At 52.5% G+C, this 26,481-nt stretch overlaps 1 protein-coding gene across 1 annotated transcript in view; it reads left to right on the top strand.

Moving 5' to 3' along the window:
* Positions 1–26,481, top strand: part of ADAMTS7 (ADAM metallopeptidase with thrombospondin type 1 motif 7) — a 50,482-nt gene that overhangs the window by 6,500 nt on the left and 17,501 nt on the right. The window contains exons 4-18 of the mRNA XM_026856038.1: positions 1,857–2,053; positions 3,180–3,263; positions 3,891–4,015; positions 5,023–5,172; positions 5,859–6,002; positions 9,961–10,105; positions 10,274–10,366; positions 11,203–11,348; positions 13,687–13,856; positions 14,095–14,228; positions 16,177–16,297; positions 16,823–17,067; positions 19,951–20,092; positions 22,926–23,052; positions 23,601–23,814. Coding sequence (XP_026711839.1) covers positions 1,857–2,053; positions 3,180–3,263; positions 3,891–4,015; positions 5,023–5,172; positions 5,859–6,002; positions 9,961–10,105; positions 10,274–10,366; positions 11,203–11,348; positions 13,687–13,856; positions 14,095–14,228; positions 16,177–16,297; positions 16,823–17,067; positions 19,951–20,092; positions 22,926–23,052; positions 23,601–23,814 — 2,237 coding nt within the window. The remainder of the gene's footprint in view (positions 1–1,856; positions 2,054–3,179; positions 3,264–3,890; positions 4,016–5,022; positions 5,173–5,858; positions 6,003–9,960; positions 10,106–10,273; positions 10,367–11,202; positions 11,349–13,686; positions 13,857–14,094; positions 14,229–16,176; positions 16,298–16,822; positions 17,068–19,950; positions 20,093–22,925; positions 23,053–23,600; positions 23,815–26,481) is intronic.

Genomic DNA, 26,481 nt, shown 5'->3' with positions numbered 1-26,481 from the left:
CCGTGATGTGGAGACTGAGTATTTGTTTTCATTTCCTTGCAAACATCAGTTTCTGGCCTGCCAGGGCATTGGGCTTTCGGAGTGAAAACCTGGTCACTGCCCCAGGAGTCTCTGCTGGGGGAAAAGTGCATGTTGGTTCCTTCTCTGTCTGGAGCAGATGGGTTGGATAAACTTCCAAACCAAAGATTTTAAGCACTGAGGGATTCAGTTCATCCCCAGCAGCTCACGGGTGCTTTACTCCTCATCTGCGTTGGTGAAGCTGCATCTTCCAGGCAGTGTATCTTGTTTTCCATATTTCCTAGAGCTCTGGGCTTTCAGAAACAGTTGTTTGTTTTGGTTTTTTTCTGTAATCAAGTTATCTTCAGGCATTCTTCTGTTAATCTAAATTAATTATTTAATCTATGGTAATACTTATAATGGCTTCTTCTAGACTTCAAAGTCTGTTCATTGTAAATTCATTTCACTGGGTGTAATATGGCCCGTGTGTAGTGCACATGGATCTCTGCTGCAGTCTAGGCCAGCAAAGTGCATGTGATGCCTATGCCCTGGCAAAGAAGCCAAGTCTGTAAGATTTTAATTACTGCAAGCCTTTCATTTTGTACTGATGTATTGCTGGTTTTCTTTGAACACCACCACCCAGGCAGATGGTGTTAGGCTGTCAGGTGTTATTTAGCTTCTGTCAATACCTAGTGCTGGCTGTGTGTACAGCTGGGCAAGGGTTTAAGAGGGATCTCAAAGGGAAAATGCCATATGAGCCCTCCCTGGGATCCCGGGAGCCCTCGGCACCCATCTCTGCAGTACTTTCACGTCCTGGCTGGGAGCTTAGCAGTGAAGGACACAATGGAAACAAGCTCCAAGGAAGCTCTTGCGATTAAACTGTCGCAGTGGTATTAGCAATTCGTCAAATTATCCAGATACTTGGGATTTTTCAGGCTGGGGGATGAAACACTCTTTCACAGCCAACGTACAGTATAGTCCATAAAATGTAAAAGTCCATTGTTAACAAAGTACAGCTGAGCCCTCAGAAACTGGTCATAAAAGCAATTCCCACTGTGTGGGATGTGGTTTGTAAAGCCTTTCCCCAGCTTGGGGCTGACCCTGACCTTGATCTTGGAGCAGCGTCACAGGAAAAGTCTCCGCATGAGAATTCCCAGTTGCTGGTGTGCGTGAGGAGCATCCGAGCTCTTCTTTGCCTCCTGTCTTGCTTCGTCCCATGAATGTTCCCGTTGTTTCTCCCGGGAAGGAGCAGAATTCAGTTTCCATGTGGCCGAGGAAATCTCTGTGCAATCCTGCAAGGGCTCAGTCTTGCCCAGGACACTGATGATCTTTGGGATTTGGCTCAAGATGTCAGTCCGGCTTTGGGGGTGCAGAGCTTATCATGTTGGGGAACTGCCTTTCCCTGGGAAATTCAGATTAGTGATGATGACATCCAGAAATGTTGAGCCACTGGGGATGTTTCTCAGTAATATGTGCTCAAGCATCTCTGTTGGGTTGCCTATAAATTCGTATGTCAATACAGACCCTGAGCACTCTGCTCTGGGAGGCTTTGTGTTCCTGGGGGAATATTACAAACCCTGTTCCAGTCAAAGAAATTTCTTCAAATGCTTTTTTTTTTTTTTCTATCGTGCTGTGCAACAGACTGAGGTCAGAAGCTTCACCTCCCAGTGATTTTTTTGGAACGTACAGCACAGAAAAATCCACGTAGATTATGGGTCTAAGAGTGGTCCTTCCTTCTCAACACCAAAAGGTTATTTCTTTGAAATTAGAGAAGAAAAGCCCTGATGATATTTTACCGAAGTTGCAGACATTTTACAAAAAAAAAAGAAAAAGTCTTTTTTCCACCTTTAACCCCTCAGAAACTCAGGAAAGCCTGGAGAGGTCTGAGAAGCGGAGGGAGCGATGGGAACAGAAGCAGCACAGGAAGAGAAGAATAAGGCAGCGCTCCATCAGCAGGGAGAAGTGGGTGGAAACGCTAGTGGTGGCAGACACCAAGATGATCGAATACCACGGGAGCGAGAACATAGAGAAGTATGTGCTGACCGTGATGAACATGGTGAGTCCTGGTCCTCTTAAATGGCAGAGCCACTCTGGGGATGTGGCTGTGAGGCATATTGGCCCCAGAGCTTGCCAAGGCTCATCCCTGGTGAGACCTCAGCAAGCCAAAATCTATGAACAGGGGCTAGCAGCACAGCCTGCAGCGGTTTCACCTTCCCCATGGGGCTCAGGGGCTGTTCTGTCTCCTTGTCTCCCTGTGGATGGATAACGTGGCCTCCCGGGGAGATACCCCACGGGCAGAGCTGCTCCAGGGAAGGGAGGTGGTTGTGCCACCACCACCGCAGCTCTCCCCAGGCAGGCTTGGGCACAGGGACACAGCCGGAGCTGAAACCACCCCAGAGCCTGCACCAGGGGTCACCCACTGACTGCTGGGTGATAAGGAAACCTCCTCACAGGAAGAGAGACCCTCAGGGACCTGGGAGCTTTGCCTCGGGCTCCCCTGAACAGCAGCTGCTGTTGGAGCCAGTGCTGGCACTAGCCTAGTTAGCAGGAGGGACATGATCAGCTTTCCTGGGAAGGTGCCACTGAGGACAGTTAAGGGAAGGAGCACCAGGCTGTGGTCTCCACTGGAAACTGGAGGCTGTTTGCTGGTGCCATAAAACAAGCAGATAAGTTTGGGTAAATTGGTTTAGTCTGTTCACTCTGCTGCTGCTGTGGTAGCACCTATTTGCATTTCAGAGGAGGGCTTTGGTTGATAGCCAAAAAAGAGGGTGGGATTGGGCAGAGGTAACACTCCTGCATTCCTGGGGGTTTGGGGAAGGCACCCAGAGAGCACAGACTTCCTTTGAGATGTTAAACACCTCTACTAGGAGTGAAAGCAAAGGTATTCCTCTGGGCGTTACTGGTTGAGTTTCAATCACAGATGATGTGATATCCATTTTAAATGGACCACATCACCGCACTCTGAACGCTTTATCCAGGTCTGCATCTGGTTTTGTCTTTTATTTTGGGGAATTCCCTGCAATGTTGTCAACAACCTCCAGTAGCTTCCCCTCAGCTTATGTTGCCCTGCAGATGTACTTACCAGCAGCAATGTCACAGGGCAAGGTCTTTCTTTCAGGCTTTATTTATTTTTCCAAGGTCTTTCTTTCAGGCTCTGTTTCTTTGGCTTTTGCCTGTTGCAGGTGGCTGGTCTGTTCCACCATGCCAGCATCGGGAACCCCATCAACATTGCGATAGTGCGACTCATCCTGCTGGAAGAAGAAGAGGTAAAAAAACCACCAAGAAAACACAGTGACTCACCCTCCCGTCCTGGCAGCTAGGCTGGGGAGCTGGCCTCAACAGCCTGTAAGCTCTCTCTTGAGCTGTCTTCAAGGCCTGGATGAATTTGCGTAAGATAAACGCAGGCACCTGTGCCTTGCTTCCTTGTCTTCTGCACGGGCTGTGTGTCCGGGGGATGGTGTGGTCAGAGGAGCTGCAGAGTCTGATTCCTGTAATCATTTCTGATAACTCAGCATTGCTGACGGTAGCGAGGGCTGTGAATTGCTGGTTGTTTGTGCTTCCAGCTGCAGCAGTGACTCTCAGGGAGCCTGACGTTGCTGGGACGGGCTCCCCAGCTGTGTCCTTCGCCATCAGCCAGGATGGGATATTTTCTTGCAGTGTTTCTTAACCCTCATTACCAGATGATTTAATGTTTTGGTTGAATTACAGATGAAAAGAAAGCAGAAAAGGACTGTATTCCCACCCAGCCCACAACCTATAAATATGGAGCAATTCCACCTGGATGGCAGTGACTCCCAGTTCCACTCTGTGTCCGAGATCAGACCCCTCCCCGCTGCATCCTAAAAACCAGATCCAGCAGCAATATGACAGCAGGCTCTTAATTATCTTGGCAGGAGGATCTGAAAATCTCCCACCATGCAGACAACACCTTGAAAAGCTTTTGCAAATGGCAGAAGAGCATCAACGTTAAAGGAGATTCCCATCCCCTGCACCACGATGTTGCAGTCCTGCTCACAAGGTATTGTGCCCACATGCTAATTTTATGCTGTAGATGCTACGCTGGCAGCTAGAAACATGTCTGCTGGCTGCAGGCAGTGGGGCAGCCAGGGGAACATCTCAGGGGGAGCTGTTGAAATCTCACTGTCCATGACTGAGCCCTGCCTGGACACCTGCACATAAGATATGTAGCATGAAATCTGAAGAAAACCTGGTCCTAACGGCTGGAACTAATCTCAGGTTTAAACCTGGAGACAGCTCCCAGTTGGCTAGCAGTTGAGGTTTCCAAACCAGGTTTTTACCATGGCCCTATTGCCAAGCCCCAGAATGGCTGGATCCTCCCAGGAGACCTATGCAGGGATTAACTTTTTCCCTGAGAGGCTAATGCTGAGACTGGCAGAGGAGCCTCGAGAAGGCCCCTGACCTCCCATGAAGCTCCCAGGAATTCGTGCCTCTGGCCAAGTTTATATACCTTGCAGCTTGATGGTTTCAGGCTGCAGTGACTTGGCTGTTGGCAGCATTGTGCTGGTTTGTGTGATGATTCACAACCCACAACAGTTTTATCTTCTTTAGAAAGTTTGCTTTGTAGTAGAAATAAGGCACTTAAGGCCATGTACTTCAGTGGAGTTGTTCTTTCTGGGTGGCTGGATCTCCTCTGCTCTGGACCACAGCACCCCTGGGATGTGTTTCCCCAAGCAATGTAGTAATTGCTTAATTATTCCCAGCATCAGCTTTATTTATACAATGGAATAAACGTAGCCAGGCTGGCTAGCAGTTCCCATTAATCAGGCTTAATAATAAGCTGGGGATATGGGGAGAGTAAAGGGGAAAGGAAAGGTTGTAAATCTTTCCGTTGTGGAAAGTTGTTGGATGTCTCCTTTCTCACTTCTGTTTGGCCAGTGTCTGTGTGTCTTCCTCCGTGGGCTGGGCCACATCCCGTGCTCCTTCCTGTGTCTCACGTTGGGTCCTGCTGCTTTCAAACTCCCTCTTTGCTCTGTGTCTGTGTGTTCGTTGTCTCCATTGCCCAAGGAAGGACATCTGCGCAGCGATGAACAGACCCTGCGAGACCCTGGGTCTGTCCCACGTGGCGGGGATGTGCCAGCCCCACCGCAGCTGCAACATCAATGAGGACACGGGACTGCCCCTGGCCTTCACCGTGGCCCACGAGCTCGGACACAGGTACCACCACCCTCCTCCTCCTCTCCTCTGACCTCTGCTGCGCTGCGCAGTCAGGGCTTGAGAAGACACGGGTGGGAGGTGGGAGAAGGTCGCCGAGTGGTTCTTCACTGGTGCAAACCTTCCTCTGCACCTACAAGGACTTACCCTGGGAATTTAATTCAGAGTTAAGTGTCTGGTTGCCCCAGGTTCAGTGAAAATTCAATGCAACCTGGACAAACTGCACTTGTGTTGCTGATGTTGAAAGTTTCGGGGAAGAGGGTTGCCCATTAAGTTTTAAAATAGGGTCTGCATATAGAATCAGCAACAGAATTTTGCTTGCCCTAATTTCAATCAAATTTTGACAAGATCACTTGAACGTTATAGTTTATAATAAATATTTTTGCATGGTAAAAACACATACCCAGTAAATTTAATTAATGTGATCTTGATCGGTAGTCTCACTCCTTTATTCGTGACTGAGTTTTCAGTAAGAAATCTGAAATAAGAGCATGGGGCAGAGTCCCTGGTATCACTAAAATGTCCACCCCCTGGCCAGATCCCCTGGTGCCCGTTAATGGCCGAGTCCTTGCGCAGCTGGGACAGTTTGCGATGTCTGGCGTCGTGTTTCGTGCTGGAAGGCAGAGAGGCTGCGCGGTTGTAGCGGCGTGCGGCTCACCTCTCCTTTGTGGGGCTGTGCTCTTACACAGTTTTGGGATTCAGCATGATGGAAGCAGCAATGACTGTGAGCCAGTTGGGAAAAGACCTTTCATCATGTCTCCACAGCTCCTGTATGACACGTCCCCACTCACCTGGTCCCGCTGCAGCCGGGAGTACATCACACGATTCCTCGAGTAAGTCTTCCCTTCCTCTTCTTCCTTGCTTGCAGGATGCTGGGGGTGGCTCGGGGCTTGGGGACTGCCCCCACCGATTGCACTCAAAAGCCAGCCCCAGGGCACATGGGGATGCTCTTACCTCTCTTGGTTGCCTTAGTCCTTGCTGCGAAGGATGGGGCCTTGAACACAGAAGCAGCACGAGTGTTCAGGCAGTGGGACAGGGGTTGTGGCTTGAACAAATAAAGCCAGAGTGGTTTTCTTCAATGCTCTGTGCAGTTTTCTTTAGTGCTCTGCATGGGGCAGATGGTGTTTGCCTCTAGGCGCAAGGCATCACGTGAGGAAGTGAGAGCGAGCCAAATTCTTCTGTGCATTTGTTTATTTTTAGCACCCTATGGACAATTTTTCATCCTGTTGTTATTAAGTTCCTAGGAACATGGCCCAGAGATTTATGTTTGTCAGCCAGTGGCTTGCACTGGAGAAACATTTCCCTTTCTTGCTACGGGAAGCTTAGAAAACAGCGAGAGCATCGACAAGAAACGGTGATGGGGAGAGCTGGGTGAGGGACCAGCAGTTCCATAGTGGGGAGGCTGCCTGGGGCTGGGCTCCTGGTTCTAAATCCCAGCCTGGAACATGCGGGCTTGGCCCCCACACAGGGTGAATTATTGTTGATTTATGGCTTTTGGTGGAACGGAGCTTTCTCGTATCCGCAGCGTTCTTGGCCGTCTGCTTTTAACCTTCACTTTTGGATTAAGAATTTCCTGCTTGCAATGACCTTGGGCTGCTACGAGCTGCGACAGGGAAGAAACAGAGCAGCTGGATGCTTCTCCAGTTGAGTTTTGGTGTGTCTGCTCCCCCCAGAAGGGGCAGCTCTTCCCTCAGAGCAGAGCCCAGCAGGCGGCTTTCACCGGCTGCGACATCCCCCAGGCGAGGGAGAGGCCCGTTGCCAGCACAGCCCTGAGTGTAATACGATGTTGGCAGAAGAGCAGGAAGGAGTGAGCCAAGAAAGTGAGACCCAGGTGACCTGGAGTTTCTGGATGTGCTTGGAACAGGCCTCATGTCTGGGGGAAATAAAAAAAGCACTCTCCGATAATGATTATTATTTGCAAAAGATTGTTATTTACAAGCACTGCTGAACATGTAAGTATTGGAAAATGATTCCCGTCATCGATCACAACACAGCCCCAGTGCTGTGGGTCCGGCCCTGGGTGCACCCTCTTGGTGAGGCTGAGGGTTGGGGCTCACTCGAACACCTGGGGCCATGGAAGAGGTCACCCCCCTGTTGTGGCATGGGGGCCCCTGAGCAGCGGGCACCCCTCCTTCGGGCTAACAAGGGGTGCCAGTGCGGGGATGCTCCTGCGGAGGAGGCACCGCTCCAGAGCCGGGCACCTCGTCAGCCCTGTGTTATGCCAGCGCTTCCCAGGTGAGGCCTTTTTGGCTTTCTATTATTTTTTCCCCTTTAACCCTCAGAGAAGTTGGAAGATGCTGAGAGGCTCTTTGCTCTCCACCCCTTGCCGTGGCGTGAGCTCTTTCACAGCCCAGCGGGTGGAATAACCCTTGTAACATGGGGTCTGGTGTCTCACAGGGGCCCCGCCTGCACCACGCAATGGCACGGGGTGGCCTCTCTTCGCCCCAACAGCAGCCTTGGAACAGCTGCAGGTTGTCTCCTCTCCCTTTAGTCTTTTCCCTAGATCGGGGCAACCAGTTTTTCAGCCTCTCTGTACGGTGCTGGAGGTCGTCTTCTGTCATCCTCCTATGGGCTCCTTCCAGCCCATCCCCACCTTCCCAGAGCCTGGGGACAGCCGGTCTTCCCCCGCTGCCTCCCTTCTGCCCCTTCTGCCAGATCCCCTGTTTGTGCAGCTGATTCTTCGCAAGCTCCAAGCCTTGACTTTGTTTTTATTGAATTCCATCCTGGCTTTTTGGACCCTTCCTCCAGTTCTCCGAGATCTTATGGAATTTTAATCCCACTCTCAAATGTATCTGCAGATTCCTCCAGCCTGATCACATAGGGGGATTTAATCATCACACCATCTCCTCCATCATCCTGCTCATTAATGAATGGACTGAAATAAGCAGACGCAGCACAGACCCCTGTGCATTTTTACTGAGGAATGGGGTTTATTGCATATCCCTGCAAAGCCAGAGGGAAACTCATGCCAATTTTTACTGGCTCGGCAATGTGTTTTGGCCAATTCAAGAGACGATTGTAAAATATTTGGATGACTATAAAATATCTGAACGATTGTAAAATATGTGGGACGGTCATAAAATATTTAATGAAGAAATAGATTTTGAATATAGCACTGGAAAGCTGACAGCAAATCTAAATCACCCGCCGTACTGGGACAGAGATCTCTCCATAAACTGGGGGGAGACAGAAAGTGCCTGGAGCAGATAGAGGGGAGGGAGGGTTGGGGGTGGTTTTGGGGTGACGTGTGAGGCCCCATGTGCTGGTACCTGAATAGGCAGTTGGTGAGCTAGTCCAGAGGAACACCAGTATCATGCACGTAGCCCATGCAGGAGCCCAGTGCTTAAGCCTGGACTTTTCCCAATAAAGATAGCATTCCTCCCATGTTTAAAGAAAATACTCTTTTAAAGTGTTTTCCATCAGCAGATAAAGAAACTACCTGTGGAAGTGCAATGCGGTGACCTCTCTGCATGCCTGAAACAGGCTGCCCCGTGATACTGTGTCCAGCTGCCTAATCCACGCCTAATTCATCCCAGCTCAGCGCTGCATCGTCCACAGCAATCCTTCCCTCCCGGCCAGGCTGGGAGAGGCAGGATGCTCCCACAGTTGTGGACTTGGGAACAGAGAGTTTCCAGCCCCTGGGCTGCTGATTTTTTCCAATAAGGAAACTGTTTATAAAAATATATATATATCTGTGATATTTTAAAGGGCCGTCTCCAGCCAAGTGAGCTGTTTTCAGGTGGCTGGTGTGGACCTCACTGGGGTGGAATGGGAGGAGGGGGTGTTGGTTCTGTCCAGCATCGGCCCCCAGCACTGCCGGCACCCTAGAGCTGGAGCTCTCCCGTCCTGCTGGCCCTTGTTTCTGCATTGCTGGTTTGGGTTAAAAAGGAATCTTATTTCAAGTTAATTTAGACCTGTTCCCAATCACAACAAGCCAAAGTAATCTAATCTGCTGAGAAACCCTCACCAGAGATTTTGCCTTGCTGGAAACAAGTTTGTTTAAATCAACACTGAAAGTTAGACTAGTGACAATTTCTTGTGTGTTTGCGAAGTATCAGAGCAGGGAGTGGTGGCCATGAATGTCCCTTGTGGCTCCTGCAGCCTGGCTGCATGCCACCGGCCGCCTTGATGGCTTCATTTTAATATCTCTTTCCTAAAGACGTCCTGTCCAGCACAGTTTGAGCATGTTTGTAGTGGCAAATATGAGGATGACTGCGTTTGCTGCTGACAGTCTACTTTATTTCTATTAGCAGAGCATTGACACAGGGGTTGTGGTGTCTGCAGGGACGTTTCTGGGGTCAGCATGATGTACAAACGCGGGAACACCATCTGTTTCTTGGCGATGCAATGTTTGTTCAGTGGAACCTTTCACCTTGAATGGCAAAAGCGGAGTCCTGCCTTAGGGCTGAGCTGATGACCTGTTCACAAAGCAAAAATCTGTGGGGTTATTCCCAGGGAGAATGGCATTTCTAGCTTTCTGTTGGGGGGACGGGGGCATCTCAGGGGGAAGAAGGGATCATGCAAGTCGCTGGCCCAGCAGCTGCACGGAGAAGCCACTCCTGCCTTTGCCTTCCCCTGTGACCCAGGGGCTGTGGGGCAATCGGGTACCTACACGTGCTCGTCCGCATGCTGGAACGGATCCAGGGTTCATTGGAAGCCAGGGTCCTATCAGCTAGAAACACTAATTGCTTCTCATTGTGGTGGACGTTAATGAGCTGTTTGGTTCCTCCATTTGCTGCTGTAGGGCTGTGCCAGGCCAGTAGTGATGTCGCTCTGATCTCTCTTTTTCAGCCGGGGTTGGGGGCTGTGTCTGGATGACCCCCCTGCCCGGGAGGTGCTGGACTACCCCTTGGTGCCCCCGGGCGTCCTCTACGACGTGGGCCACCAGTGCCGGCTGCAGTACGGCGCCTACTCCACCTTCTGCGACGACATGGACGTAAGCCGGTGTCCCTCCTGACATACCCCGGGCTTGTGTGGCTCCAAGGGGGTCTCTGGGGGGAAGGGGGGCTTTGCATGGGGCTGATCCTCTCCCTGAAATTGAAATTTATGCTGGTTGGTTAGCTGGTGCAGTAATAACGTCCTGCACAACCATGTTTTTCTGCAGAGTGTCTGCAACACGCTGTGGTGCACAGTAGGGAACACGTGCCACTCCAAGCTGGATGCTGCTGTTGACGGCACAGCCTGCGGGGAGAACAAGGTAATGGGGAGCAGTCCCCTCCGCGGCTGCAGAGACTCCGCATCCTGCACACAGAAGAATTTCTCAGGTTCTGGGCACACGGGCTCACCTCGCTTCCCTGGCTCTGCCCAAACACCCACTGTTGCCAGGGAGGGGCTGCCTTCAGTGAGGCTGAAAATGCCTCTGAAGAAGGTGAAACCCACTGTTAATGACCGTGGCAGGAGAGCATAAGGCTTGTTCCGCTCTCCATCTGCTGTGGTGGTGGATGTTTGTCTCCGGGAGCTCTGGGGCATGGCAGGGTCTGGCAGCGCCTGTGTCACCACAGGGTGTGGAGGGGAGCAGCTCCGGTCACCCTTGTGTGGGACAAAGCCATCATAGGTTGCTCTTCCAGAACAGGGTTTTCCTGCCATGGTAGCATGAAACTAGAGAGTCACAAAAAGCAGACATCTCTCCTTGTTAGGCTGAGTGTCCCGAAGCCCTAGCCCCAGAGCACCAGGGATGACCTGGCCTTACCTGCCGCTCCCCACAAAACCTCCTGCTGTGCCTTTGTCCGTGTCTCTGCCTTGCTGGCTCTTCCCTCTGGGCTGGGATTGGGCTACAGATCCCCTGGCTGAGGGGTCTCGGTGGAGGTCTGGGTATGTTGCCTGAGACAAATCCTCAAACAGCCCAATATCTCTGAATTTCCCATTGCTTGCAGAGCCCAGCTGACCCCCAGGCACCTCCATGTGAGCAAAACACAGATTTTCATGGGGAAATACAGGTGCCGGACTTCGGTGCTCCCCGTGGCCGGGCTCTCTGATTCAACATCCATTATTGCATCCTTAAACCTCGTTTTCTCTTCATCTGGCCCTTTGCAGTGGTGCTTCAACGGCGAGTGCGTGCCCGTGGGTTACCGTCCCAGTGCCATCGACGGCAGCTGGGGCTCCTGGAGCTCGTGGGCCTCCTGCTCCCGCAGCTGCGGTGCGGGTGTGCAGAGTGCGGAGAGGCAGTGCAGCAACCCCACGTAAGCCAGCGCTTGCTCCCCCGGAGCTTCTCCACGCCCCAGTTAGGAGAGGAACCCAGCGCTTCCTTATTGCCCTGTAAAGCCGGGGACCATCATCTGACTGGTGCGGTCCTACTGCTGTCTGCATCGAAACTGTGCCATTGTGCAGTTAGACTGTGAACAATGCGCTTTAGAAGCACTTGGGGGGTTCATTTCATGGGGCTGTCCAGCCAGCTGGGCAGCGGGAGCCGCTGGAGTTTGCTCTGTCTCCTTCCACGGATAAGTCACTCCCACTCTGTGCAGGCAGAGCATTGCAATATGACTTGAACAAAGAGCAAAGACCCTACACTTGTAGGTGTAAACCACATCCAGTGTTCTTTAATGACAGAAAAGAAAAACAGGTGTTCTTTGAGCCCAATTCAGAGTCATTTTGAAAAATCCAGCTGCAGTTTATCACCCTGTTGCTTTCCATGAGTAGTTTCTGGTCTGTGCCCAGCAGAAGCTGCCTCCCCCAGCCTGTGGCTCCACAGCCAGTGCTGGCTCTTGCCTCGAAGCATCTGGGCACTGACAGAGGAGCAGCCTTGTCCATCCCATGATTCTTGGAGTGACCCATCTGCTCCCCAGATGTCCCCTTCATCACCCAGTGGCTGTTGTGTTGGATTCAGCCACAGCCCCGAGCTTCCCCAGGTGTCAGTGCGCCTTGGGACAGGGAGAGAAAAGGGCTCTGTGAGCAATATTCCAGGGGCATTCTCTTTTCAACGGCTTGAGGAGCTCTGATGAGCTCTCTAATGAGCCCAGATATTCTTTCTGCCCAGTATCTTCCTTGGGTGCATTGTTTTTAGCACATGCTGTCGAGCTGTTTAGAGAAGTGCTGTGTAATCTCGGTCCCAGGTCAAGAGCTGGGCTTGTGTTTGACATGAGTTTTGTGGCAGAAGTGCAATTGTAGTTTATGGAGTGTTTTAAACACAGCTGCAGGCAGGGAGGAGAGCAAACACTGGAAAAGCAGCAGAATTTCCCCAGGCAGTTGTTTGCTTTGGCCACTGTAGGTAAATCCTCAGCTTTGCCTTTTGGATGAATAAATGTGGGCACTGGGCAGTCGTCCTCCCACAGGCATTTCCTCAGGGCAGGGTATGTAAATACAACCCTAAAATAATAATTAACTTTATTCTCTTCAGCAAAGTGTGCCCAGATTTTCTGGGGGAAAAGTAATTTTCATGAGGCTGTGGGGATGTGGGCCATGGAGAATGCTGTGGCCAAAGGAAAAGGCAAGGGTCAGGAGACAGTGGTAGCATTTAGAGTCTGTTGGCATCTGAGATAAACCTTTTGTTGCTTTTAAAGTCCCTCTTACTTTAAAAAGCCCAGCAGCAGCTTTGCCGTTCCCTTGGGCAGCAGAGGAGCGCAGAGTGGGAAGCACATCCCAGGCGGGATGGAGGACAGCTCCAGAATGGGCACCAAGCTGACCTGGCCTGGGGGAGCACTGGCAAGTCCCCAGCCACATGCCCGAGGTGCTGAAGGAGATGTTTTACCCCCCAGGGAAAGGTGCCCGGCTGCAGGATGTGGGGGGGGGCTTCAGACATGAACACTGCCAGTGACACATATTTTAATAACTGCTTTTATAGCATCATATACTAGACCTATAAAATTGGCCATATTTCCAACGTAAGGGAGAGAAGACCCAAAGTGTAGCTAATCCAGCTGGAGAGCAAAAGCTGCCTTTGGTCCGTGGTCTCACCCTCCGTGGTCCCATGGCACAGTCCAGGGGCCACAGCAGCCGTGGGAAGCTGGTCCCGGAGGGACTTGGAGAAGAAGGACATGGGCTGTGGTTTCCAGGTGTTTCAAAAGCTTGCTCTTTGGAGTGGGGAACCTTCCGGGGTGGATGTTGGATTTGTAGCCGGCTCCCTTACACGGACACTGCAGTGGGATGATGTGTGGGCTGTAACTGGGAGAGCTCCCAGTTGACTCCAGGTGGATTCAGGCCTGATACAACCACCTGTGATCAAACCTTAGCAGCAGATAAGAACCCACCCTCCCTGAGCAGTGAATAAAAAGGGAATTTCCCCTTGTGTGTGGTAGGTCTTTATTTGATAGGATGAGGGGTGATGGTTTTAAACTGACAGAGGGCAGATTTAGATGAGATCTAAGAAGAAATTCTCCCCTTTGAGGTGGTGGGGCCCTGGCAGAGATTGTCCAGAGCAGCTGTGGCTGCCCCCTCCCTGGCAGGGTTCAAGGCGGGGATTGGGCGACCTGGGCTAGTGGAATGTGCCCAGGGCAGGGGGGTTGGAACTAGGTGATCTTTAAGGTCCATTCTGACCCAAATCCTTCCATGACTCTGACTTTCTTTTTTCTCCCCCATGGACAGGCCGAAGTATGGGGGCAGGTACTGCCTGGGGGAGCGGAAGCGGTTCCGGATTTGCAACGTGAGGCCGTGTCCCCGTGACAAGCCCTCCTTCCGCCAGGTCCAGTGCAGCCAGTTCAACCCCATGCTCTACAAAGGGAAACTCTACAAGTGGACACCGGTGCCCAACAACAGTGAGTTGAGGACAACGCCAGCTGCTGGGTTTCCACCCGCAAGCCCCAATTAAAAACCTGAAACGGCCTTGCCAACAGCTTGATTTTGCTGTTCATGTCTGTAAGATTTGCCTTGCTGCATGTTTATGCCATATTTTAAATTATGGCTGGGCTTGCACAGTTAATCTATGGGTTTGGAGATGGTTATGTGGCTCCCCACAGCTGCTTGGGTCTAGTTTCTGTCTATTGGGTTCCCTAGTTAATCCCTGCGAGCTGCACTGCCGGCCAGAGGATGAATACTTTGCAGAAAAGCTGCGGGATGCCGTCATTGACGGGACGCCATGCTACGAGATGAACGCCAGCCGTGACATGTGCATCAACGGCATCTGCAAGGTGGGTCCCGCGCTGAGGCCGCTGGGGAGGGACGCCAAGGACCACCCTGTGCTTGGGGACATGCAGGCGGGTGTTGTGACCCCTCCCGAAGGTGAACGCTGTCCCTGCTCTTGCATGCACTGATGCACTGAGCTTACTCGTTTTGTCAGGAAGCTGTCCTTGTTTCCGTGAGACATGCGATACAGATGAATTTCAGCCTTTGGGCTGGCCTCAAGAAAATAGAACACAAACCCAAGGAAAAGAAGGAAGAAAAATTTCACTTGAAAATAAGGTTGGGGATATGTAAGGGCATATAGAAGATGCCCAGCCCTGCTTCCCGAGTGTGGCTGGTGCTGGTGGCCACGGGTCTGACCTAGAGTGATGGAGATGCCTCCCCAGGCTTGGCCGCCTCTCCCAGCATTGGGATTTGTCCTTCCGTCTGAGATGTTATTTTTCTTTCTTGGAAGCTCCCTACAAGCGTGCAGTGGCGTTCCTCTGGCTGCTGGCCGGGGAGGGGATCTCCCAGTGTGGGAGACGCAGGAATCCGGTGGGGATGGCGTGGTCTGTGCTGTGGATCATCTGGGAGGTGCTGGGGAGGCTTTGCTGAGCTGTGCCTGGGTCCTCCAGCTGCCTTTGTTTGCAGCATGATGGTCCCTTGATTCACACCTTCCCTTTCCCTAGGGGAGCGGTCCTGAGGTGTATAAATAAGAGCACATGTCAGACACTGAATTTCTGTTAAATTAGGGAATTGGTGACAATCTGAGCTGCTGTGGTGCTGCGGTCTGCAGGCAGATTCCCACCATGGGACATACTGAAGCCACGCTGCTGTAAAGTGTGCCCGGGGGGGGACGCGGTTGGGTTTGCCATAGTGTTAGGTAAGATGTTTTCTGAAAGGCTTTTTAGCAAAATAGGCTTTCTGGACAGCACAAAGAGAAGCAGGAAAGAGGGAAAATAATCAGTCAATGAGTTTCCTTGCAATCTCTTATATAAAAACCATTCATGGAAACTTCCCCCTCTCTTGCTGGCCGTGCTGCCGGCAGCAGCAGGCAGGGGCCCAAAGCAACTGGAGGCTCTGAGAAGGTCCCATTTCCTCCTGTAATGGGCTGTAAGTTACTTCAAAGGCTGCAGCACACAGATGCAGAGGCATGAGCTGGAGGGAGAGCGCCGGGGTTATGATTTTTACTTGGCGCGTACAACAGGGCGCAATCCAGCAGCTCGTGGCAGATGACAGCACGTTTAGTCAGAGTTCACTGCACATAAAATCCTCATCGCTGCTGAGCCTGCGGCTGGCTGCAACACTAGAGTTAAACCTGGCTCACTGCAGGCTCTTTCAGTAGTTAAAACAGGGCTGCTTCTGCTGTAGGTGTGTGCTGGGGGCGCCTGGGCACCCCCTCAGGCAGTGGAGGCTGAAGGCTCTATGCTGCCATGGAACCCAGTGGGACCCTTTGGGGTCTTGGCTGCGGTTTTTATGGTGCAAAATCACAGGAAGGCTCTTGCTCTGCACAGCTTAAGCAATGTGGCATGAGGTGTAGAGAGTTTCTACAGAGCTCTAGAGAGTTTCAGCAGAATATAAAACAGGCTTTCAGGAAGTGTTTTGAAACGGGACTAGCAGAGCCAAGGGCTTTCCCAGCTTGGCTTAGCACAGAACGTGTGCTGACAGGCTCTTCTGCCTGGGGACTTGGGTAGGAAAAGGTAAAAATGAGGTGTAGGTCATGGTCCTCGCTGTGTGCAAACAAGACAGCAGGACCATGGGGATGTGTTAGAGAAACCCATATTGCAGCAGACGTGGCTGCATCGCTGCCCATCCTGCAAAAAGACTCCAGCTCATCCTTCTCTCCCACCCACGTTCCTTATTTCCCACCATTTAGGACCAGAGCTGGTCCTCCCCTACCTTGTTCTCCCCGTGTCGGTGGGTGGTGGCATGATGGGGGGCTGGGGGATGCAGATGGCTGACGGGGCTGCCTTGCAGAACGTGGGCTGCGACTACGAGATCGACTCCAACGCAGTGGAGGACCGGTGTGGCGTCTGCCATGGGGACGGCTCCACCTGCCACACTGTCAGGAAGACCTTCGAGGACAGCGAGGGGCTGGGTAAGGGCGCTCAGCTCCGTCCCCAAATCACCAGGTGCCTGTTCTGCTCAGAGCTGGGCTCGCTGCTGCTGCTGCTCCTTTGCAGTGTGATTTTTTTTTTAATCCACACTCATTTATTTTGTTGGGATAAGACCTGAGCAGCAGCACAGAGAGATGTGGTGTTGCCTTTCTACTTCTTGCTCCTTAGAAGAAAAATAATTCCTTCCTGCTCTTTGTGTCTAAAGGCTTGAAAACAAATCTGTGCATGCTGAGTCTGGTTTGGAGAAGTTTAAGGGGATTTGTGGGTTGACAAGGACATGTTGAAAGAGTGGTAAACGCCTTGCCAGCACCCATGTGGGAAATGTCTCTCTGCGATGGGCTCTCGCAGAAGGGAACACAGCTGGGCACAGTGCAAGGTGAGGTTTGGTACATGCAGGTGCCTTAGAGGGGTAAGGATTGGCATGATGCTGGCACCCACCTGAGGGCATGGATCATCTCTGCCACATTTTTGACTCGCCCAAGACCAATGCTCAGTTCTGTTCCCAGGTTATGTCGATATCGGGATTATCCCTGTGGGAGCCCGGGAGATCCGGATTGAAGAAGTTGCAGAAGCTGGGAATTTTCTGGCGCTACGGAGCGAGGACCCGGAGAAGTATTTCCTGAACGGTGGCTGGACCATCCAGTGGAATGGGGACTACAGGGTGGCAGGGACCACCTTCACCTACAAAAGGACAGGGAACTGGGAGAACCTCACCTCCCCGGGGCCCACCGTGGAGCCCGTGTGGATCCAGGTATGGTCCAGGATCTGCTGGTGGTCAGGGTGTGTGGTGGGGAGGATGAGGAGGGGCAGAGCCACTGGATCTCCTGCCTCCCCTTGTGGGGCTGAGCTGCTGCCATCTCTCATGGCAGTTCGCTGCTGTCTGAGGGATGGGGCCACGTTTCTCTGGGAGCCAACGCCAGGAGCAGCCGAGCACACGCTGCTGGCCCAAGGAGCGTGTTTCCAGTCCATATCACTTCCCCTGAGCCTTGTCCCTTTTGCAACATTCCTCAAAATATTTACAAAGTAGAGAGTGTGAGGAGAAAGAGCCCATTTCCTGAGGCCTCTCCCATATCTTATCAAGAGCAGGGGAAGAGTCCATGGCACTTCTGGCAGAGCTGGAGCAGCCGGCAGCAGCGCTGGGAGCTGGGAGCCATCACGGTGATGTGCACAGTGTCAGAGGGTGGCCCATGAGCACCCCTTGGCTGTGCCAAGCTCCCGCCGGCACCACGTCGAGGAGTTCAGCCCATGGGCTCTGGCTCTGTGATCTGAACCCGGGTGATGCCGCCCAGGGTGCTGCAGGTCAGGCTCTGCTTCCTCGCGAAAGCCCTTGAGGCAGAAGGTGAAATTCCAAAAGGAATATTTGAAATCCTCTGAACCAACTAGAAATTTCAAGTTTTACCCTTTTTTTTTCTTTTTTTTTTAACATGGACAATTCTGTAAAACTACTTCCCTCCCCAGAATAAGTTGTTCTTGTTCATCGGACCCCTGAGGCTTTGAGGAGGCGAGCCCATCAGGGAGTGATGCTGCCTGGTGTCAGCCACCGCTCCCAGGGCAGGGGAGGGCACCCAGGACCTGCCACTCTGCCTGGGTCTGGGCAGGAGACCTTACAATTAATCACATGGTCCAAAAAAAAAAAAAAAAAAAAAAAAAAAAAAAAATTTGCATTGCAGCAGTCTATTTCCAGGGTGGCAGAGTTGTGGGCAGGAAAAGATCATGTGCCCAGCTCCTGCTCCCGTCAGCATTGCCTCAGCAGGCAGCCCTCGTGCAGAGCAGGCAGCGAGGGAGCAGACTTAGATAATGAACTTCAGGCGTTATTTATTTCTCTGTGACCTGCACACCCTAACAGTTCTTTTCTTGCTGGATTGGTAGGAGAGACTTGGTCTTTGCCCCAACAATGGGAGCACAAAGTTGCTTCCCCAAGGTTGTGTGGCTGCCCAGGGACTGGTCTTGCTCCGAGCCTGGCCGCTGCCCCTGCTCCCCAGGAATCCCCTTCTCGAACTCACACATCCTGCAGACACTTTTATCATGAACCCAACTTGACCGTTGCTAATCCCCCCCTCTGCTGCAGCCGTGGCAGCTCTAGCCCTTCTCTGGAAATTGCCTTATTTTGCAAACTGATCCCACTCTATTAACTTTTGCTTTGTTTCCATGGAAGAGCCTTGCCTGGGGGATTACTTTTCAGCATGGCTTTATATTTCAGTGAGCTTTGCACAGCTTACAGGGGTTATAGCTGTTGGTGTGGAGGGTGGTGGAATGGCAGCATGGGGGGGGGGCTCGGGGCCGTCCCACTCCCTTTCAGGAGCTGCTGCTGTGCTTGTCTCGGCAATTTCCTGCCCGGGAATGGCCACTGAGACGGTCAGAAGTGAGGGATCTATCGGTTAATACAAATCCTCGTGCCTGTGAGGCCAGGAGAAGCCACTGGGAATCATCCCCTGGCCGGTATCAGGCTGAACTCTTCATGGTGCAGTGTGTTGCAGAGGTGGTGACCACCACGGGGGTATGTCCCAGACCCCCCCAACCCCACAATCACAGTTCAGCCCCACGGGCTCTTCCCCAAGCATCAGCCCTTTGCAGAAACTGGCCCTGGAGCCCGGCCACACCAAGCAGCCAAGTCTGTGTCTTTCGCCTTTCTTTCAGCAAGAGGCTCAGGAAGAAATGTGAGCGGGATCCTGGGCTCGCGGGCCGCCAAGTGCTGCTGTTAATGGGAACGCTGGCGTGCTCAGCACCAGCAAATAATTTTCTGGGATTCGTAACCTAATTAAAACCTTTTGAAAAAAAATGTTTCAATGTTCACGAAGAGGTTTTGGAAAGACGCCCTTGCTCCTGCCAAAGCTCCAAGAACAACAAAGCTTTGGCGATAATGGGAGCACTTAGGCTAAGAAAAACAAGGTTAAACTCCCAGCCTTTGCCGAGCACTGGTGCGGAGGGTGCTTTGGGCAGGATTTGTGTCAACCGCTGGAGCTGCTTTGTGCACGTTGAGAGCAGTGGGAACCTGTTTCAAGTGGGGAGCACTTAAGGAAGTGCCTTCAGGCGTGTGTCGCCATCGCTGGCGTTGGCTGCTGGTGGCTCCCTCCTGTTTGCCGCAGCCCCTTCTTCCACTGCAGGAACGGGGTGTCACACCGGGCTGAGAGCGAAAACCTCCTGCCCCAGCTCTGACTTCAGGGAACGGGATGGGGAAGGGGATGTCAGGACATCCTGGGCCCTTCACTGGGCTGAACCTTTGGAGGGGCCTTGGATGAGGCTGAGTACAATGGTGGGACTGAACAGGATTAACAGGGGAATCCTTCCAGGGGAGACATAAAACCAAAGTCCTGCTGGCTCTCAGTGTTCTCACTGTTATTTTTTATTATTACCTAATGTTTCCACAAGCCCAGTGCTCACAGCTGGGGCAGCTCCTCTGCTCCTACATCACTTTGGCCATTTCCTAACCCTGTTTCTGGAAAGGTCCTGTGGTGCTGCTGGGGTACGGCAGCTGGAACCATTGCTGTCCCCACCCACAGACAGTGCAAGGGGACAAAACCAGCCTTGGGTTAGAGCTGGACATGGAATGATGTCTTTATGGCAGGTTGTTACCTTCTGAAAAGACCCTGGAGGGCACCAGCTGCCCCCCTGACCGGCCACTGTCTCCCAATAGCTGCTGTTCCAGGAGACCAACCCTGGTGTGCGGTACCAATACACCATCCAGCGCCCAGCCGACAGCGAGAACGAGATCGAGCAGGCTGAGTTCCTCTGGCGCTTCGGCTCCTGGACTACGTGCACTGCCACGTGCGGGACTGGTGAGTCCAGCACCTGTGGGACCCCGGGGCTCAGCTGCCCGTGGTGGAGGAGCGGGGCAGGCAGAGTGTCACCATACCGTGGGGATGCCTTAGAAATTCCTGGGTCTTTGGTTTCAGGAGGTCTTGGGGGTGGGGGAAAGAAGTGACATCTGCTGAGGTCACCACTCTCTGGTGCCCTCACCCCATTCGCCAGCCGGACCTGACACTTTATCAGTGCTTTGCTCCTTCCTCGGTGTCCTGTTACTGGGCCGGGTGTTCCTCGGCATCAGAACGATGGAGACAAAAGAGCTTTAGAGAAATTCAGGGAGTGTCGAAGGACCAGTCTCCTGCCTGGCTGGGCCTCTCCAGGGAGGATCGTTTCCAGGGCTTTATGGAGAGCACGTGGGAGGGTGCCAGATGTGGGCAGAGCTCTGGGGTCCTGTGCTGCCACATGGTGTTGGATATTCACTTCCCCTCTTCTGACACACTGTACTGCTAGCCAGGCATCCCAGGGCCCCCTGGGCAGCTTTTGGGGTGGCCATTGGAAAGGGACGGTCTGGGCACGCTGCACGGGGTGAGGCTGGGACCAGCAGGCAGTTCCTCGAGAGCAGCTGCCACTGAAAAAAGGGGAAATTAAGGAGGCTCATGCTTTCTAGGTAGTGCAGAGTGCCAGGAGACATTTCCTGCCTGTTCCTGGAGATGGGTGTGGATTCCTGCTTGGAGCAGGAGGGTTGTGGTGTGGCAGGAGCTGGCAGGGTGTTTTATGTACATTTACACTGGGAGCTCTTTGCTCTGGGTTTGCTCAGGCCCTGCAGGGTGGGGAGTCCAGGAGGATGGAAGGGCACTTGCTTTTGTTTAAAACCCGCTTTTCTTTGCAAGGTTTGAGTGCTTGGCTTCCAGAACAGAAGGGAAATACAGGAGCAAGTGAGGCAGGAGTCGGGTGAGGATGCTCACCCTGTCCAGCCACAGCCAAGTGGCTGGAGGAGGGTTGAGCCCCTCTCTCCGGCTGGATGATGGTGTGAGCTGAAACATGGGATTTGGGGGAGCTCAGGCTTCCGCAGGGGCCAGCCTCAGGGCCCCAGCCCTGTCAGCCCCGTAAGCTCCTGAGCGCTTGAGCTCAGTAGCTTCAGCATGGTCGTTATTAATCTCGGCCAAGGACAGTGGTTAATCTTTACAGTTCTCCCAAATCACGGGTCAAGTTTGTGTTGCAGAAAGGAACACAAAAGCAGCAGCGAGGCAGCGTGTTGAGGGCGAGTCATCCTGAAAAACATTGTCCCGTGAGCACTGCAGCCCAGGGCCTTTGGTGGGTGATTTATCCGTGAGCTGGGGCTGGATCAGAAAGCTGACAAAAAAGAGCTGTGCTGCTGCTAGTTGGCTCCCCTTTGGACACAGCCTCCCCAGAAACCTCAGTGTATGTGTGTGCGTACATGCAGACACGTTCTCTGAAGGCTGGATGTGACTCTGGGCAGTGGTGCCAGGATGCTGCTTCCCTCCGCGGGCTGCAGCATCTCTACTGTTGGCCATCCTGCCCCACACATCCTCCTCCACGTGGCTTTAGCAGCCCCAAGGACATGGTGCATCCTGCACCATGGCTGCGGAGGCTTTTTGCAAGGGGAGAGGTGGGAAAAGGCTTTTCCCCCTGGCCCAGAGGTCCCTCCAGTGTTTTCTGCAGAGCCCTCAGCAGGTGCAAACTATTAAATCCTATTGGGCAGCTTGTGGAAGGGTGTTTTTCTGCATCTCTTTATATACGACTATCTCTCTTATATATGATTATAAACGCTGTAGGGTAGTAAAGGTTTTACTCCAGAGATTCCTGCTCAGCAGCTCGCCCAGCAATGCCCTTTGCATTGCCTGTGATCAAAGGAGGCATCTGGGGACCACCAGGACCAAGCTGGGGTCGTTACAGGACTTTGAGAGTGGGATACAGCAGAATGGTGCTGATGTTCCTGCTTTTAACTCATCTTGTCCCTGTGAACTGCTGGATACAGAGACCAAGCAGCAGGAGAGTGAGCAGAGAGGTCCCGTGGAGGTTGCGAGGTTGAAGCAAGCTGTCTCTCTGTGTCTGGGGTCTGCTGATGTTTCTGGCCGGGGTTGCCCTCACCTTGTCTTATGTGGAAACTCCTGCCATTCCTTAGCTATTTCCTGATGTCCCTAAGCCCTGAAAGAACAGGTATAATACAGCATCTTTTTTCTAAGGGAGAACGAGATTTGCCAACTCTTTCTGCAATGTTTTTAGCTTTCTGTGTGAGCAGCCCTGGTGTGGTTTTGGGGCAGGAGATGAGGTTTCCCTTGTGCTGGACAGACAGACTATGTCCTGCCAGCCCCAGGGATGGTCTTTGGCTGCCTGTAATGCCCAGGACCCCATGTTCTGGCTGGACTGGTGTTCCATCCATCCATCCATCCATCCATCCATCCATCCATCCATCCATCCATCCATTCCTCCATCCCCAGGTGTCCCTACTTTGCAGCGGCCTCATTTTCCAGCCTAGTTGAGAATGGCCAGCGTGAGGTTAATGGCTGGGCTAGATGATCTTCAAGGTCTTTTCCAGCCTCAATGATTCTGTGATTCTGTAAGCTCTGTGGTTCTCATCACATACATGTCCAAGACCAGGCATCCAGCTCTGCTTTTCTTACCTGGGCACACTGGAAGCACTGGTGCCATGAGGCTCTGTGAGGGCGTCAGTACCTCAGCAGAAGTAGGTGCTCGACTTCCAGTTTCAGTAGTGGTTTCATGTTCTTTCCCCTGTTTTTGGTGGCTCAAGCTTACCTTAGGGCCTCCTGTTGCCCACTGGCAGGGGGTGCCCGGCGGTTCGGTTCGATTTGTCTCTAGCCAGGCCCTCGCGTGTGTCCACAGGGGTGCAGCGGCAGGTCGTGCACTGCGTGGAGAAGCTGGCCGGCATCGTGGAGGAGCGGTACTGCGACGCGCTTACCCGCCCCGACGACCAGCAAAGGACATGCAGTGAGGAGCCCTGCCCGGCCAGGTCCGTGGGCTTCCCCCTCCCTCTTTCTCAGTAAAGCTTTAATGTCCAAATTGCCCGAAGGGGGTTGCCGGAGTTGGGGGACCCTCAGTCACTGCGGTGCCTGGATTGCACCAGGACATGTGCAGCTATTTGCACCCCTGGGTTTGCACCTCTCCTTCATGCTTGAGAATGGGTCCCAGACCCTGCATTGGTCCATGGGAGCAGATCTCAGTGGTTGCCCAGCTGCTGTAGTGTGCTGCTTGTCCACAGCTGCATGGGCAGGCCCTGTCCTGGAGCCCTTTGGTGCAAAGAACCATCCCCGGCACAACATGGAGACTAGTCCACCCCCAACCTTCGGGCCAGGCACCCTGACCTTGGGCTAAAACACAAGTTGGGATCTTAATTTCCCCGTGACCCTGGGCCCCACTGAAGTATTTCACGTGCATTTCCTTGGCCTTAAACACCTCTTGGCTGGCTAAAACCCCCCACCTCACAGTGGAGCACGGGACAGAGCCCAGCTCGTGGCTGCTCGTGCCAGCTGAGACATCTCCCCCTTCATGTTTCCCCAGGTGGTGGGTCGGTGAATGGCAGAAATGCTCAGCCACCTGCGGCCAGTCAGGACTGATGAAGAGGACGGTGCTCTGCATCCAGAGCGTGGGGCTGGACGAGCAGAGGGCCTTGCAGCAAGCAGACTGCCAGCACCTCTCCAAGCCAGATGCCACCATGCCCTGTCACCAGGATGTCCCCTGTCCCTCCCAGTGGGCTGCAGGGAACTGGTCCGAGGTGAGAAGGAGCGTCGGGAAGATCCCAGGTTCTTACAAAGCTGGAGGGAGCTGGGGACAAAGTGCCCCCAGACATCCTCAGCCTGCCCAAGGGTGAAGGACATGCTCCTGATGACAAGAAAAGCTTATGGATGCGTTTCTGTGGGCTCATGTTGTAACACTAGCTCACATAAACGTGAATTCCATTGCACGGGAGGGTCTCGGGGTGAGGAAGGAGCACCAGACTGACTCTGCCCTGTCTTCTCTGAGTCTTGCTGCTCCCTCAGTCAGGGTGATGGTCATACTCCGTGCTGGTTGCAAGGAGGGCAGAAACAAGGCATTCAACCCCTTAATATATTTTCCAGCACCACAGGTCTTCCCCTTTATTTTGGCAGAAGCCTTAAAATAATTTCTTGCAGGGTGTTAGGGTCAAGCTGGGGTCTGGGTGCTACGGGTATGTGTGTACTGATCAGTGGGCATCTGCTCTCTGGCAGCATGACCTGGCATTGGGCAAAGCTGCCTCATCTCTGCTGCAGGGGTGGGCAGAGACAGGGATGCCCCCAGGGAATGGGGAGGGCATCACAAATTTTTCAACAATTTTTTTTAAAAAAGAAAGGGAAAGATCAAAAAACCCCCCACGTATAAAATGTCATGGTCTCTGGGCACCCTGCATAGCCTTTATTTATTTTTGTATTTCTGCGGATTGGGTTAACCTCAGGTTGAGGGTTTTAACCAGAAAATTATAACCCCTAATTTAAGCAGTGGTTTCACAAAGTATTCAGCGTGAAGACAAATATCAGGAGAGAAATGAGAGAGCCTGGGAACTGGCTTGTTGCTAAGAAACAAACGGAATAAAAATGCGAACAGAAAATTTGAAGGCTAAATGAGAGCTATTTAGAAATATTTTTCTAGGGGCCCACAAAAGCCACAATTGCAGGGCTGAGAAAGACAGATGCAACAGTTTAAAGGGAAAGTCATGAATTGCCCGTGGGTCTGTGCATGGAGCCAGCCCAAGTCATCCTCTGTGGTGTTGACATCAACAGATATGTGAGCCCAGGAAAAATGTGCTCAAGATTTTGAGATGTCTGTAATTTTTATGTCCTCCTGCTATTTAAAGTGAGAGCCCTCCTTCTTTTTCTTAATTACCACCACCACCAGTTAGTAGAGAAATCTGAGGGGTTTGGAAGCTTCCCAGAGACGTGGTCCTTCTGCCCAGTGATAATAACGGGGGTTATTGGGTGTTTTGTACTTGCAGATGCTGGGGCAGGGCCCCACGCCCGCCTGCCTGGCGCTGGCAGCACCCAGCCGGCCCGCGAGGCCAGAGAGGTTATTTGCGGTTTGGGCAGCCCAACAAAGTTGCTTAAACACTGGCACTTGGTGCCTTCAGAGGGACACTAAAGCAGTGTATATCCAGCTTTATGGACTTCCCAATTGAAGTTAGCGGTGTGGCTTATTTGTTGTCCATTAAGACATGAACGGGAGCGTCTGTGTCTAGGCAGGAACACATCCCACCCTGCAGCCCGCTATGATGCCTCCTGCAGTCATGTGGTTGATGCTGAACCCTCCTGCAAGCTCTGGGTGTTCCTCTGCGAGGCTCTGAACAGCCAGCCTTTCTTATCTGTGTCCCGGAGGCTTTCCTGATAATGGAGCCTTGGCAAATAACCCCTCTCCTTCTCCCTGCAAGAGCTGTGATCCCTGGAATTTATCTCCTGGATGGAGCTGAGGGCATTTGCTGAGAAATTTTAGCTGAAGGCGCACACTGTGGGTGCTGACCTCTGTTTTCCCTGTTTGACAGTGCCATCCCAGCAGGGAAAAGCAGCTTGCTTGCACCCCTCCCACTGATGTTAATGGGCAGTAATGTTGTATTTTGCAACGTTGTGTAGCTGATGGACATGCCTGGCAGTGGCCATGCTGTGTTACAGACTGTCCCTCCTGCCAGGCACAGTCCTCAGGGTTGTTTCTGCTCCCACCCAGCATCGCCCAGAAGACACGGAGCTGGGGGGGGCCACAGCCAGGTTCTTTTTGCACCCACCCAGGAGGGGCACAGAGAGCAGAACGGGTCCTGACCAGGCACCTGGCCCTCGCAATGGCTGAACAAAGAGAAGAAAGGCTCAAAATACAGGAATGTTTATTGTCTGAGAAGCACATCTCCCGGCCAGCCCAGCCCAGCAGCTCTGCCTGTCCACTTTAATCTCTTAATTTCCACGTGCTGGTGACTCTACATGAAGCCCTTGCCTCAGCCATCTGTTTTTACCCAAACAGCAGGGATTTCAGCAAAAATCCCCTCCATTGGGTTTGTTTGCCTTGTTGACCGTTTGTTCTCCTTGGCCAGCTTGTATAAGGCGCTTTGATGTACGTGACTAATGCTCTGTGCATCTGTCACTGCAAACTGCTGTGGCCTGTGGCTTGTGCAGCCCATGTGTGATGTTAGTAGCACTAGGATTTACTTATCCAGCAGAAAATTTTGTTGTCGTCCTTTCCAGCTTGTGGGTTTCTTTTATACTAAACAATCTCAAAGAGACCATTGTGGTGGAGGAGGGGGTGTCCTCAACAAAGCTGCTTATTGACCCTTGCTTTTTCCCTACTAGGACAACACCCATGTTATTATCCCCTGCTTCAAAAAATTCTCTTCTGGAAGAAGAGATGTAATTCATGGTGATAGGTCACAGAAAAGGCCTATTAGATCATC

The sequence above is a fragment of the Athene cunicularia genome, assembly GCF_003259725.1.
Source record: "Athene cunicularia isolate RWA chromosome 10 unlocalized genomic scaffold, athCun1 chr10_part1, whole genome shotgun sequence".
NCBI classification, from domain to species: Eukaryota; Metazoa; Chordata; class Aves; order Strigiformes; family Strigidae; genus Athene; species Athene cunicularia.
The sequence above is the reverse complement of the archived record's forward strand: the minus strand, read 5'-3'. Positions and strand labels throughout refer to the sequence as shown.